The following is a 15,623-nucleotide window of genomic DNA, read 5'->3' as shown; positions in this document are numbered from 1 at the left end:
CTTTTTGTCTTGCTTTTCTCAGCCAACGTCGTAAACACTCTTACGTTATAATATTGTATATTGGAGATTTTGGAGGAGTTCAGCGTTGTTGCATTACAGCTCAAAAATAGTAATAAAACAGACAAGTTTATGTTTGTATTCATTAACTTTTTTGACGACTTCAATCATAACGGTCCGGAAAAATATAACAATATACTTTTTCTCGTCATTTTAACTAAAATAAAATTGTTTTTAAAATGAATGTCACTTTCAATTTTCAATATAACTTTTTCTTTTCAATTGTACCATTCAATTAATAATATATACATTACTTCCAAAATATTATTTTATCTTTAATGGAAAACAAATCAATAGTTGATTAGGACAATTTGGTAAAATAACAATTCTTTTTTTTTAATTAATATATTTCTTAATATGTGTGTAAAAACCTTAAACGATACATATTTTGAAATGGGTTAATAGCGCTTTTCGCCCCTGTAATATATGTCATTTTTTGTTTTCACCCCTATAAAATTTTCGGTTTGATTTGCACCCTCGTAATTTTTTTTCCCCATAATACCCCCTCCCCATCCAACACAGCAAATTCGCTTACGTGACGATGATTTGACAAATTTTTTATTTTTTTAATAGGCCACGTGTAAAAAAAATTCCACATCATATTTTATTTTTAAAATATTTGAAAATTAAATTTAAAATATGCAAAGTTATTTTGGATTGTGAACCAATCACCTCTTAGTTATAATCTGATAAAGAGTAATATTTTATGTGAGAAAGACCACTAAAAGTAAGGCTTTTTTTTTTTTATACTTTACTGTAAATTTTATTTTATTTTTATTATTTTGTTTAGGGGTGTATGTGTAACGCTTCAGTTGACACAATATTTAACATTCTTATTTAGGACGTGCAGTTAAATGAGAATTTCTTCATTTAGCAGAAAATAGTCAACTTTGGAGTTTATTGTTCCCAAAAATATTCACAAAACACTTAAAATTCCAAGTGGAAGCATCAGAAAGCTGACTTTCACATGGTCTTCATGTTCACCAGAAAACAGTGAAAGGTGTTCTACTCTTCTTTGTGAAAGTAGCTAGTTTGTTACACTAAATGAAATATAGCTAATAGAAAAAGCAGACTTGAATGGTTGTTATACTTGTTGTTTACGTCATCATCAAAGCAAATTATCTGGAGGAAAATCAACCCAATGTTTGTTAATCGGATTTGCAAATCCACATTTAATATTTTTCTTTTCGCGATAAAATACAGATATATTACTTAACCAAGCATAGTGAGTAAAATTATGACAAGGTATCAAATGCCTCAGCCTCGTGTGCTACCTTAATAAAGACATCTTCTAATGTGGTGTCGGCTAAACCCCATGCAAAAACAGTGAAGTTTCTTTTTGCAACTTCAACAGCTTGGAATACATTCGCTATTTTAACTTCCTTTTTTGGCAGCTCGAACTTCTGAGTGCCAGAGAGACGGTATATCCTGTTGGCATTTGGGGTGAGACGCCGTATCATGTTCTCGACATCCTTCTCGTGATCAGAAGATGTTGTCATTGTGAACACATAAGTTCCTCCATATCTTCCTTTCAGCTATGACAAAACAACAGAAGTAGAGAGAAAAAAAAAGTCAAACAATACAAATTTTAAATTTATGTTAAGAAAAAAATACATGGTTTAAATTTGCACTTTCTATTTGACAGTAAATTGAAAAAACAGTGGAAGTGTATCTGATCAGCTTGGATTTTTTAGTTGCATTCAAAATTGCATACATTAAACAGATAATGTCTTTTGCAATCTATATTTTTAAATCCATACTAATATTACAGACCCCCTGCAGTTAATGATTCCTACACTCACACAGTCAGCATGGCACAGTTTGATTTGGATTGATTGGCTCAAATTTTGATTGAGTATTTAAATTATTTCTAAACCTGATTTTTAAACTCAAAATTTGAGCCATCCAAACAAGATCTGACATTGTTGAGCTAATCAATGTGTGTTATCCCTGACTACGGGGAATCCGAATCAGTAAATTAACAGTTTGTATGTGAACCCATTTAACAGTTTCATTTTGAAATACATTTTGAGAAAGCATATCAGTTTAACAATGTACCTCCTTTGGATTTCCTACGCACTGCAAGCTACCGTCGACAAAAATTCCTAATCGATCACATAAGGCTTCTGCCTCTTCCATAGAATGTGCTGAAAACATAAAACACATATTTATTAATACATATGTAGAGAGAAAAAGAAAGAACACATTCAAGTTGTTATGTAACAAATAATAAAACAAGCTAAAATATCTAAAGTATAAACTAGAAACAAAATATAGTGCGACAAAATCCATGAAAGAGTGTGTGAGATTACTGGTCAGAATGATTGCACGATCCTGTTTCGCAAGCTTGATAACATTCCATAGGCATTTCCTTGAAGCAGGGTCTAATCCAGTACTTGGTTCATCCATATAAACAACCTAAATTTGAATTGTCATTTACAAAATACGAAAACATGAATCTCCTTTTTTTATTAAAAGAAATGAAAAAGATCAAATAGGGTTGAAACAAAAACAAACTTTGGGGTCCCCAATCAATGAAATTGCAACACTAAGCCTCCTCTTCATCCCTCCACTGTATTTTCCAGCTTTTTTATCAGCAACCCCTCCATGGAAAAGGTTTAAATTCTTCAAAGATTCTTCTACTGCCTGTAACAGTAGAATGCAAGCTAAATAGTTACGATTTTACCTTTCAAACAAATGGCAGCTAAAGAGGAAGTTGTTCAAAATACATCTTAACTGCAATTATCTTTTACAGATCCGTACTCTTCACAGAATAATAAGCAATAAAAATTGCAGGAGAAACATGTTACTAAAGGACCTAAAATGTGTTTTGTCTTCTCCACATTTTTTTAAATACTTTATTCTGAATCACGCTGAGATGATTCATAGGTAATCATAAAAAACCCGTTCCTTTATTGGTTTATTATAAAATTACAGGGTCCTTGAACAAACCTGAACAATTTAATAGTTAGTAAGTAGAAAATTGGCATGAAATACATACTGTTGTGTTAAAATATCACACAAGAGTTATGAAATACCAATTTCTAATTTCATTGCTCTAACTAACCTAAAACACATAATTAAACTTTGAAAAGTACAATATGTATAACTTTTTTAAAAAATATAAAAAACTAAACTAGTCCACCGAAATTGGCACAGGGGAGAATCGAACCTAAGACCTTGAGGAGGAGCACACATCAAGGACTCAAGCCAACACCATCAGGCCAACCCAAGTGGGTTACAATTTGTATAACTTAGCACTCCTAACATAATCAGACTCCCAACACAATGATAATAATCTTAATATTTCAAACAGTGAGAACTTGTGTGGAATGAACTTACTTGAGTCAAGATTGAACCTTTAAGATTTTTCAGTCTGCCATAAAAAAGTAGGTGCTCTCTACCTGTCAAGCTTTCCCACAGCAAGCTATATAGTATCACGAGAAAAAAAAATTAGAAACTTCTTTCGAATTATACAAATTTGATTTCAGGAAAAACATAAACATTGGAGGAAATTTCAGCTTACTCGTGCTGTGGGCAGACTCCCATGCTAGTATATATTCCATCCATATGAGTTCTTATGTCCAAGCCTTCAACATATGCCGCACCAGATGTTGGCTTTGTCAGACCAATCATCTATGAACACACATAAGCTGATTAGATTTATAAATTAAGGAGGAAAACCATTCAAAGGATGAAACACGATTTATTGAATCCCCGTAGAATTCCGTAACACTAAAGTGAGCGTATCAGAGGTCCATATATCCTTATGTGTATGGACCAAGCATCTTTTAGAATACATGTAATTTTCCAAAAAAAATATGAATATATTGGTTAAAATCAACATTTAACTGACCATACTAATGAAAGAAGTCTTTCCAGCACCATTAGGACCAAGCATACCAAAGCATTCCCCTCGAGGCACAGCAAGGAACAACTCTCCCACTGCAAATTTCCCTGGATTTCCATCCCTTCCTGGATAGAACTTTTTTAGGTCGTTGCAAACAATTGCATGATTAATGGTTGGTTCAAGAAGCAACTGCTCCACCTTCTCCCTCTTAAGACAAGAAAAAGAAATCATTTAATACATTATGCATCTAAGTAAGTCACATATGACAAACCAATTTGTTCATCTCCAATGCTGAATATGTTAAGAACTAGTGACAATTTATTACAAAACTGATTCTCCAAAAAAGGAAAGTTATTTGGTTCTCAATTAGAATCCATACCTAGCTGTCCCAAGTTATTGATGCTTTGTAAATCATACAACTAACACTCCTCACTCAGGTAACACATTTATTCAATACACATAAAGCTCACCTCTTGGATGACATCTTCTTTCTCCAACTGTACCAAAACTTTTGACCCCTGCCTTTGAATACTGAGCTTCTCGAATGATGGAGGTTTTTTCTGAAATCTTTTCAAGAAGAAAAGAGGACTTTTTCCACTTCCTGTCGACAATACTTGATCGATGTAATAAGCAATAAAAAGCACTACTATCCACTCAACAAGCATGATAATTAAGACCTCTTTCATGCCATTGGTGCTATCGTTCAGATCCTGCCACAGCATACCACCAGTCCCCGAATTACTAGAAATGGTGGCAGCAGACTGTGCAAATTCATATAACCCACGATATAAAGAAAACCCGGGATACAACTCCATACAAATGATCCATCCTCCTGCAGAAATAGCATAGAAAATCAACATGCTAGAAGGTTAGAAACTGTCAAAGAGGCATGTGATACATCTAAAAATGACTGATATGAGATCTATGTAAAAAAAACTACTAATCATTGTGATCAGAGCATTCCAGTTTTTCTTTTTTCAATTCATAGATAATCAAATTATTTCTGAATTATTCAGAGATACGCTACACAACCTTAATTCCAACTTTTTGCATCAATTCAGAAAGAACTTTCTTGTCTGGTGGTAGAAGATGTTACTAGGAAAAGGGTGGAGGTACAAGGAAGCAAAGAAAGAAAAAATCATGAAATAAATGGTTTATATCTTCAATGGTATTTTAGTACATTTCTGAAACTTTCTTAGCTCAGCGCCTTTGCTTTCTTTATCTCAGCATTGATTTTTCCATTCAGTCCCTTCTAATATTCTTGCTAAGGGCATAAGTACAGAAGATTCAATATCTTTTGGTGTTTCTGAATCTTATGTGTGCTGCTCATCCGCTGTCTCTATTAACTTGCTGATATGGGATCATCATTCTTAGAATTTGGGCTTAAGATCGAACTCAACCCTATTAAACCAGCTTGTAAGGCGAGGACTACTTAAACCTTATAAGCATTACATATGTCATATCTCTAATTGATGTGGACTCTCAACACTCAGGACTGATCATCTAGTTTTGTATTATAAAAAGAAAAAGCAGCATGTGAGACCCGAAAAAAATCACGAGTTCCCATCAGAGTGTTTGGATAAACAACTTATTTGCAGCTTATAGCACAAGCACTTGTCATGATAAGTGCTTATGCATAAGCTATTTTTATAGAAAAAGGTAAGATAACATTAAATTGTTTTTATAAGCTAAATTGTAGAACTTATGCAAATAAGTTGAAAAAAGCTTATGAAAATCGTCATAATTTCTTTACACAATTTCTCCCAAACAATCTCACAAAACTTTTGCCAGTAGACAAGCTCAAATATGCCAATCCAAACAAGTCCATGCTAGCATTTGGCAATGGAAAACAGGCAATAATATTCTAGTTGCTAGAGTATCTCTACGTGGCTGCGTTGAAAATTTTGGAAGTAATTTTATATGGCCTATGTGAAGATCATTGTTCTATGAATTTATTGAAGAGATAGGACACAAGGAAAGAACCCCCCATTTAATTTATTGAGGACTTTGTACCATGTTTTGAAATCGTACAATGGACACAGACAACATCTGTGAATCAGGGGGAGTGCTAGTTGTCAAAGTTCTATGTTTTGACAGGTCGGTGTTCTTTGCTTTAAATTTAAAGGTTTACTTGTAACAAGTTTAAGCTCAATGGAAAGTATTGGTCAATATAAGGTTTATTAGTTGCGAACTTTGATTTGAACTAAAAAATGCTAGTGCTTGGCTTAAATAATAGTATATGTTGATGCATTCAGTCAAATAACTTACTTGGAAATGATGTAGCTTCAACAAAATTTTGGAAAAGAAAGCAGGCTAATAGCCCGGTTCCAAAGACGACTAAATATGCGGTTACTGCAAATATCAAAAACACAAGTCAGTAATGAGATCTGAGAAAAGAAAATACTAATACACCCATTATTATGAACAACTTCAAGTAGAAACAAACCTGTAGCGGTCTTAACATTTGAAAAAAAGGAAGACAGCAGAAATGCCGTTGAAATTTGTAAGTTTACATAGATGAAATAAAACACGAATTGGATGCTGTAGTCATTCAAGGTGAAGAATTTTAATCCTGAAAAGGAAATCAGCAGCATTAGACAGAACGAGAAAATGCCAAGAACAGAGAATGAAATAGTTATATTCTTACCTAAGACTGAGCCGAATATCACGAAACACAATATGTAGATCACAGATAAGGCAAGAAAATATCCATATGAAATCAACCAATATGGCCCGTCACCAAGACCATGCATTTTCATCATGATTCTTAATTTTTGTTGCTTCTCATAAACCAGTGATGTCAGAATAACCTGCATAAAATGCATATATAGAGTTTACTCGTGTTGAAGAGATAAATACACTAAAACATTTATTCTGTTGTGTTTGATTATTGGATGTTAGATACAATTGTTGAAATTGAATACTAGTCATGTATTGTTCCATGAGCAGAAAATCCAAATTGAATTGAAAGTTTACTTTCATCATGGCTGCAGACATATATAAAGGTGATTTATGGACAGCAAGAATATCAGAGCTATTTGAAAACTCAAAATTGGCCATTAGCTACTTATTTCTTGCTGATATATTTGTTCAGATATTTCTGCACTTACCGGAAAAAGTTGCAGGACGACCCAAGTAAAGAACAGACCGCCCAGGAGAGAAGCTAACTCAATTCTAAATACGGTCTCAGGTTTTGGCATATCCTTTACAAACTCAAATAATATTTTGGTACCGGGTCCACGCAGAAACTGCAAGTAGGCATTTGATATCTGTATGCAGAATGATGCTAGATATAAGTCACTGTTATCTTCCAGATTCAGATAAAGAAAGACCCATATATTCTTATAATAAAAAGTGGGAAAATGTATACAAGGAGGAACTATCATTATGTTAGGTAAGTAAAATTTAGTGATGCAATTAGTGTTAAAATTTGCAATATAGTAACTCAATGCTGCATCTACATCATGATCATGGTTTCACTAATTTCTTCCATTCAAATTATGCATTTTGGAAGTTGTAATAACTGAAGAAGTTTTTTTGCCAGTCCAAATCTATTCCTATATGCTAATGAATCAAGTACTACATATTTTGGCTTAATGTTTATATAACAAAAACTACAAACAAGCCTTATTCCACTAAGTGGAGTCGGCTACAAGAATTAAACAACACCATAATGCTCCATCATATACCATATTTCAATCCAAGTCATATCTCTAGATCTTTCATAATAGTTTCCCTTATAGTTTTTCAAGGTCTTCCTTTGCCTCTAGTGTTTTGACTACGCTCCATCTTACTACAAAATCTACAGCTCTTCTCTATACATGCCCAAACCATCTAAGCCTGGTTTCCACCATCTTTTCTATAGATGTTAATTTTCACTCTAATGTAGCCATTTCTAATCTTATTCCATCTAGTCTTACCACACATCCAACACAACATCCTCATTTCTGCTACACTTAATTTATTTTCTCCTTGGTTCTTCACAGCCCAACACTCAGTCCCATACAACATCGCCGATCTTACTATTGACCAATAAAATTTTCCTTTCAACTCGATAGGGAATTTCATATCACATAAAACACCTGAGACCCTCTTCTGTTTCAACCAACCAACTTGATCTGGAAAAAAAAATATATACATACCGGTGCTAGCTCTTGGATGTGTTCACTTACAAGTACATCCAAACTAAAGTAAAAAATAAGGGCTTAGGATTGACCCTTGGTGCAATCTTGTTGTTATGATAAAATCGTCGGTGGCCCTACACTGCATCCTTACACTAGTCGATGTCCTCTCATACATATCCTAGATAGCTCGAATATAGACATTCCTAACCCCTTTCTTCTCTAAGGCTTTCCACAAAATCTGTCTAGGCACTATCATACGCCTCCTCCAAATCAATGAAAACCCCTTTTTAATGTTTATATAAAAGTGTAAAATTGATAGATCCATAGCACAGACTACTAAGTTGCATGTTTTTTTAAGCTGAGGATGAGTTTTCTGTTTCCTCATTAATCCCTAATATGCAACAATTAAAATAGGTTTTAGATATATACCAGATTTACAGAACGAGGAATCCGCAACAATGTAGTTGAAGGAGAATGTATGCCACGACTGAAGACTGACTTGTACCATACAACAATGTCGAATCCATCCTCATTTGAATTTAGAAAATCAAAAGCTGTCAAAACAATATATAAAAACTGAGTATTACCTTCCACGCATTATGCCTATTGAAACATAATGATAAAAGTACCTGAAGCGATCTCATTGGTCTGTCCTTTATATAACTCATTGTTGATATCAGAAGAACTGTTACGCCAAAGATTTATACCTTGACCACATCTGATTTCTACATCAAATGGAATTAAATTCAATCATCAACAATTACAAAACTCCAAATTTTATATAGCATTCTACTCTCCATTATTTGTAAATATATTGAAACAATCTTATACTGTGTGAGCCTTTATTGGCCACAAGTTATTATCATTGCACAAGTGTGTGCACTTGAAAATTTATGACAAAGTTTGAACATTAATTTTTTATATGCTCCTTTTTTATGATGTCCAAGCTGTTCAAAACACAAAGGAAGACTTAGGTTCAAGTCAACAACCACAAGAATAAAAAATATCAAATAGCCCCCCTCCTTACAAACAGAAGGCAAGGATTTGAAAAGCCTGTGATGAGCCTACAGATATATGTACTCACTAACAAACTATTTTATTTTTGGTCTAAAACTAACAAACTATCTGAATAATTACATTTCTGTCAGCGTGCGTTTCAATGTTTTGTGAAACACATAAGAAACAAAAGAGATTGATTGCATACATCATATCTCAATGTTATTGTTAATGCAAACATATATATGATATATCATTTGTAACCAGCAATTGTCAAGCATTGTGCAGCCATAAGGACATATTTCCATATAAACACATCTAGTCCTGTGTCTACACGGCTCATGCTAACATACAGAAACACATGTTGATTCAATTTCAATTTCATTTCTGTTATCATTCATAGACATTACAAGGATGTCCCATACCTTGTTGTGAAGTAATGCCTGCCATCTGGTAAGGAAATGAGAATCCAGAGTTGTTCTTAGGGCACTGAGATTGTAGATAAAAAATGGGAAGACCCGACATAAAAGCTGGTTCAAGAAAATTGTTGTCCTCAGGATATGATTGAGATCCCTATATTATTTGCACAGTTGCACCAACAACAACATAATTCACAAAAATAAGTAGACTAATAAATAAAATTTAAATTCTAGACAGACAAATAAATACTTCTAAGTTGCAAAATAAAAAAAACTCACCAGCACATTTGATGACAAACTACCCATGATATCAGCGTAATCCACAGTAGGGGCACTTGGGAACATATTGTCAGTCACGCCTATGCAAAGAATAAACAAGTAAATATGAGGCAAACAAACAAGGCAAAGTGCATGTTAGGTTTCACTTATACAATAGGCAAAATTTGATTTTATATGTTAACACATGGTTTTAAATTGCAATCCTCAAACATAAAGGGTTATGAGATCTGTTCACCGGCATCACAAATTAATTCATTTACTCAAATTATTATCAGTATTTTGGAAATCAACTTAAAACTAAACACACAAAACAATTTAAATTTGAAACATAATAATAAGAGGAAAAAAAACATGTTATATACTCTGTGCAAAGGAGTGATTGTCGGCGGTGAAAAGCATGTTAAAACGACAGGAAGCATTTTCCTTGCACAACACAGTAGGAAGTTGCAAGAGAGGAGGCCATTCAGGTGGATGAGGAACAGGACATGTTAGAAGTTGATTCTGATTAGAATACTGGACCCCACAAACCTTCTCCGAATCGTTACATGTTGTTCTTTTGTTAGGACATGCACAACCACATTTAAAATCCGGTGTATCCAATAGAGAGTCTATTAAATGTTGAAGAACAACAAGCAAAACACATAGTATCAACGGTAACAGAATCAACCGAATATTTGTCTTCACGTTCCGTTTCTGTGTAACAAAATAAAACGTGCCATGCATTGAGTTAGGTGAATAATTAAAATTTAATTATAATAATAATGATGAATAATGGATTGTGATATACCTGGAAGGTTAAATTCTTTCTGAGAAGAGCGTTTGCTTGAGTACAAAAGCTGGAAGAATTTGACATGTTTGAGTGTGCGTGAAAGCTAATGCAAATAATGCAAACTTGGTTTTCTCAGCCAACTCAAACACTATTTTACGTTATATGTATGTAAACAACAAGAGTGGGAGATTAGGACTTAAACCTTGTTACCGTCAAAATAATAAAAAATAGAAGTTCATTATTGTGGTAGGACGGAGAAGATAGTAGGGCATTAAATATTTTGACTCCAATCATAATTATTATTAATAAATTTGCATATACTTTTGGCAAAAAAATAAATAAATTTGCATATACTATATTTTTGGTAGTTTGAATTTGTACGCAATTGTATTAATTAATTTTTCAAGCTTGGTAGAATTGCAATGGATGCGTTGAATAAAAGGCTTCATGATTTTCTCGAATCTAGTAGTATATGGAAAAAAAATTAATTTTAGGATTGCAATTACGAAAGATACTTTATATGAAAATTTGATTTTAATTTTAACTAAAATTATAGGTATATATTTCTCACTTTTAAAAAAACTTGTAACAAATTATATTTATCTTTTTTATTGACTCCAACAATAAAGCATATATAATATAAATTCTTATTTTTTTTAGTAACACCGACAATATAACATTCGTAAGAGTCACCTATGAATATATAACATTCAAAAGTAGAAATGTCATATATATATATATATACACACACACATTCTACTAGTCACTTCTAATCACATTAATCATTAAATTGCAAAATACACGATGCTTCTGCACTAAGAAAACATGAATAGTTTTGTTAAAAAAAGAAAATCATTAATAATGGTGAGTAAACAACATTGTTGTATTCGTGAGCTTAACTCAATTGGTATAGATAATACATAATATATGCAAGGTTTGCAATTTGATTATGTTTATTTAGCTTGTGCAAGTTCGGTTAGGAATTAGGATCATTAAAAAAAAAAAGGAAGGTGCGTGCGGGCTGGCCCGTTAGCCCGTATAGGGCCGGGCTCAAGATCTATTATTCCAGCCCGTATTTAAACCGGGCTTATTAGCCCGGTCCTAAAATGCCCGCAATCGGTTCGGGTCGGCCCGAAACGGACCGGATTGCCCGTTTTGACAGCTCTAAGTGAGATGATTTGTTTAGTTGTTTGGTATAAGTAAAAGTGAAAAGAAAGTGAGAGAGAAAGAAAGAGTTATAGTTATGAAAAGACATAAATATCCTTGAACACAATAAAATATATTACAAGAATAAAATAATAAGAATAATAGTGCCCTAAATTAAATAAATACTCAAATATAAAATTGTTGAAGACATATTATCTAATTTAGGTACTGTTTGGCCAGACTTTTTTGCGGTTTAAAAGCTCCTTTAAAACAAAGTTAAAATAAAGCCCTTTAAAAAAAAGTTAAAGATGTTTGGTTTCATTATTTTTCTAGTTTTAAAATGATTTTTAAGTTAAAAGTTGTTTGGTAAAATATTGTGCAAAACTTACTTCTCGACAATTTATTTCACAAGCACCTCTCTTCAATTCACACCGGGAACCTTTTTTTTTTTAATAATTATATTTCAATATGTTTTCTTCTTCCATTTAATTTTTTTTTTGAAGGATTGTCCATTTAATTTTATTACCTATTTTTGAAGGAATTTGTTATCTTTTTATCACTTATATATATAATTTCAATATCGTTTAATTATCACAATCTAGCAAATATTTTTATTCACGTTGTCATTAAACACTTCAAATATTTTTATTCCCTTTCTTCAACCTCGAAAATATATACACACATATTAACGATTAGAGTAATACTTTATGTCCGTTTGTCTGTTTTTTTTGTTACGCTAATGCATATAATATTTTTAGTGTTGTGTAATACGTATAATTATTTTTATAAAATTTTGATTTTAATTAAAAGTACAAGTATAGATGCCTAAAAAAGTTATACTTATATATATTTTGCACATTTATATTGTAACAAACTATGCATATATTTTTCTTATTAAAAAAAATTAAACATTTCTTTTTCAGTGACACCAGCAATGTAACAAATATAATATCATATAATATGAATTCTTATCTTTTTGAATGACACCAAAAAAATGATATTCTTATAACAAAATTTGTTATAGAGTATAATTGGAAAAGAAAAAACCAACTATTCTCTTTATATACACACACACCATATACATATTACATATATATTCTTCAGCTCCACAATTCTTTCACTGAGGCAGACGAACATATTATGCAACATTAAAAAAAATTATACGCATTAGCGTAACAAAAAAATAAATATTTAAAAAAAAAGTCACAGTGTGAGTTGAAGAGAGATGCTTGTGAAATAAATTGTCGAGAAGTAGTTTTTTGCAGTAACATTCAACAACTTTTGGCTAAAGTTCATTCCATTCAATTTTATGCATTTTAAAAAAAGTACTTTTTTAATAAGTAACTTAATTGATACAGTGTTTGGCCTAGCTTCTCCTTAAAAACGCAGAGAAGTTAAAAAAAAAACGGGTCAAACGGTACCTTAGTAGTTAACTTCTTTAAATTTAAAAATGATAAAGTATTAATTGTTGTTTATTTATAATTTATAATCATAATAAAATAAAAATGTACTCCCTCCGTTTCAAAATGAGCGTCGCTTTACGCTTTGGCACACAAATTAAGAAATAGAATGAAATAATCATTGAATATAACGCTTTTACTAAACTGCCCTTACTTTATAAGGAAAAGACAAAATTAAAGTTGCATTGAAAATTGTGTGAGAGAAAAGTTGGATTATTTATTGAGGGTAAAGAATTGGAAGAGAAAACTTAAAGTTGTATTGGAAATGTAAAGTGACATTTATTTCGAAACAATTTTTTTTTGCTAAAATGACACTCATTTTGAAACGGATGGAGTAATAGATTTTAAGCTCCTTTTCAATCAAAAGTAACAATCCGCACCCTTTCCATGCAATGATGCGTAGAAACAAATTTGGTGTGGGTCCCGCACAAACAATCCATCCTCATGTCCTTCTTAGGTTGTTCCAAACGGTGGAAGAAAGATGGAATCCGTGCCTTCTTTCCTCTTTCAATCTTTCCTTGATGTTTCTACCCCAACGAAGCAGACCCTAAGGGATTTGGTCCCCTTAGGCTAGAAGTCATGAGTTCAACATGCATTGACTCTTTGTATATGGAGAATTTGTGAACCTCTGTACTATTTGAAAAATTCTAAACAGGTATCTAAACTAAAATAAAATAAAAAATAGATAGATCCGTAAACTATTTTATTTTTCAATTAAGTCATTTTGTTAAATAATTGTTAGCCAACGGTAAGTCAATGTTGATGTGACTTATTACATGTCACACATATTTGTGTGCATATATACACAGGCACACATCAAGTTCACCTAATATTTACGTCATCATTTTATTTATTATTTACTACGCTAAAAAGTATTTAATATTACAAAAATGTCTCAAATCCCTAATTTTTTTTTTATTATGAGGTGTCATGTCAGCTCATTTGTAAGAGTTTGATATCTTCACATCAAAGAGAAAAAAAAGAAGCTCAAATCCCATATAGAGACAATGGTAAAATGAGCACAAATAACAATTTAATTAATTCACTAAAAAAAACAATTCAATTAATTAATAACTTTTCATTCTCCCCGATTATTTTAAAAAGATAAAAGTTGATAAAAAGGTGTTCAGTGTTCACTCACGTGTGAATTTCGAAAATGTTAAACTTACTAAAATTTCAAAATTCAAGTAGATTTAGACTATATCTTGAGCAGTAGGTTATAATGTTTGATGTGATCGGTTTACACTAACACTTTTAGTTAATTGGTTCACCAATGGTGAGTTAGAGATGATATGCCAATTAAATGAAAGAAGCATATCGAAAAAATCTTTGATTAATACAACTCTCAACCATACCAAAAAAAACTTTGCATCAAATGATACTTACCTATGGAAAATTTTCCTTCAATATTTCTGATAAAGACGAACAAATGATTGTAGCAAGATGAAAATGGTTTCTCTTTAAGTTAGTCTCATTTAGAGATGGCAAAAAAATCCTAATATTTCAACTAATGAATATTCATGAATAAAATAAATTGATATTTCAACTATTCGTTATTTAAAAGATATGAATGTAGACTTAATGGAATATACAGTAGATATCTCAAAATTTGTAGATAACCCGCTTAACGGATATCCATGTGGATATGGTGGCAGCACATATATCATTTTTATCCAATAAGGAGCACACATATATCATACTATCGGTCCATGGATATCCATTTACATCTATAGTCTCATTACGTAAAAAACCTTATGATGCTAGTACTTGTTTAATTTAAAGAAAAATAGTGAAACTTGTATCTCTCAATCGAAATATGCAAAGATAACTGGCAGTATTATGTATCTTAGAATTGTACTAGACCCAATATTGCATATGTTGTACGTAGATATACTCATAATGAGACAAATAGAAGAATTTTGTGATGCAAACTGGGGGGGACGTGTTCACTTCAGGACTCGAAGTCAGCAAAGCAAACATGTATAGTCAGGTCTATGATGAAATCAGAATTTATACTTGAACTTGCATATCAAGAAGCAGAATGGTTGAGAAATTTAATGGTTGTTATACCATTGTGAGAGACCTACATCACCTATATCTCTTCATTGTGATTCACAATCTGCAATTGGTGTGACAGCTAATAAAAAATGGAGTTATTTCACTAGACTAGATGAAAAGCTGGAAAAAACATTGCAGATCCTTTTACAAAAAGATTACCCAGAAAGTTGTTATCGATGCGTTAAGAGGGTTAGGCTTAAAGCCTTGAGTGGAGGAAATTATGGGGAAAATACTTGTGATATTGAGCTTTGGTGACATATATTAGGGGTAAAAATGGAATTTTGGGGGGTGTAAGAGATATTGAAGGGCCTAAAAAGAAATTCACTAATAATTATTACCGCGCTAATTTTTGTTGTTGCACCATAGCATTACTCCATTTTGCCCCCTTTTCCAAGTAACATTGCAACTTGCATGCACAAAAGCATGAATAAGTTATTCAATATTATTTGTCATGTGTTTAGCATA

The 15,623-nt window shown here is 32.2% G+C and overlaps 1 protein-coding gene across 4 annotated transcripts; it reads right to left on the bottom strand.

Annotated features, from left to right (window-relative positions):
• Positions 1-936: 936 nt before the first annotated feature.
• On the bottom strand, positions 937-10,670 carry LOC11440206 (ABC transporter A family member 7). Of its 4 annotated transcripts, XM_024781887.2 has the most exons (19): positions 10,513-10,670; positions 10,088-10,418; positions 9,726-9,805; positions 9,453-9,600; positions 8,661-8,756; positions 8,461-8,585; positions 7,018-7,176; positions 6,555-6,717; positions 6,354-6,479; positions 6,176-6,259; positions 4,378-4,739; positions 3,914-4,114; positions 3,584-3,693; positions 3,400-3,484; positions 2,575-2,703; positions 2,370-2,475; positions 2,116-2,204; positions 1,332-1,592; positions 938-1,179 (listed from the first exon to the last, which is right to left on the bottom strand). In XM_024781887.2, the coding sequence occupies exons 1-19, from the start codon at positions 10,576-10,578 to the stop codon at positions 1,093-1,095; spliced, it is 2,808 nt and encodes a 935-aa protein (XP_024637655.1). In that variant the 5' UTR covers positions 10,579-10,670; the 3' UTR covers positions 938-1,092. The 4 variants fall into 4 exon arrangements, with proteins under 4 accessions (XP_024637654.1, XP_024637655.1, XP_039688860.1 ...); XM_024781886.2 differs by having other exon boundaries at positions 937-1,179; positions 6,354-6,717; XM_039832926.1 differs by lacking the exon at positions 938-1,179 and having other exon boundaries at positions 1,242-1,592.
• Between the last annotated feature and the right edge of the window lie 4,953 nt (positions 10,671-15,623).

Source organism: Medicago truncatula, chromosome 4, assembly GCF_003473485.1.
Source record: "Medicago truncatula cultivar Jemalong A17 chromosome 4, MtrunA17r5.0-ANR, whole genome shotgun sequence".
NCBI lineage: Eukaryota > Viridiplantae > Streptophyta > Magnoliopsida > Fabales > Fabaceae > Medicago > Medicago truncatula.
This window is presented reverse-complemented; position numbering and strand designations above follow the sequence as displayed.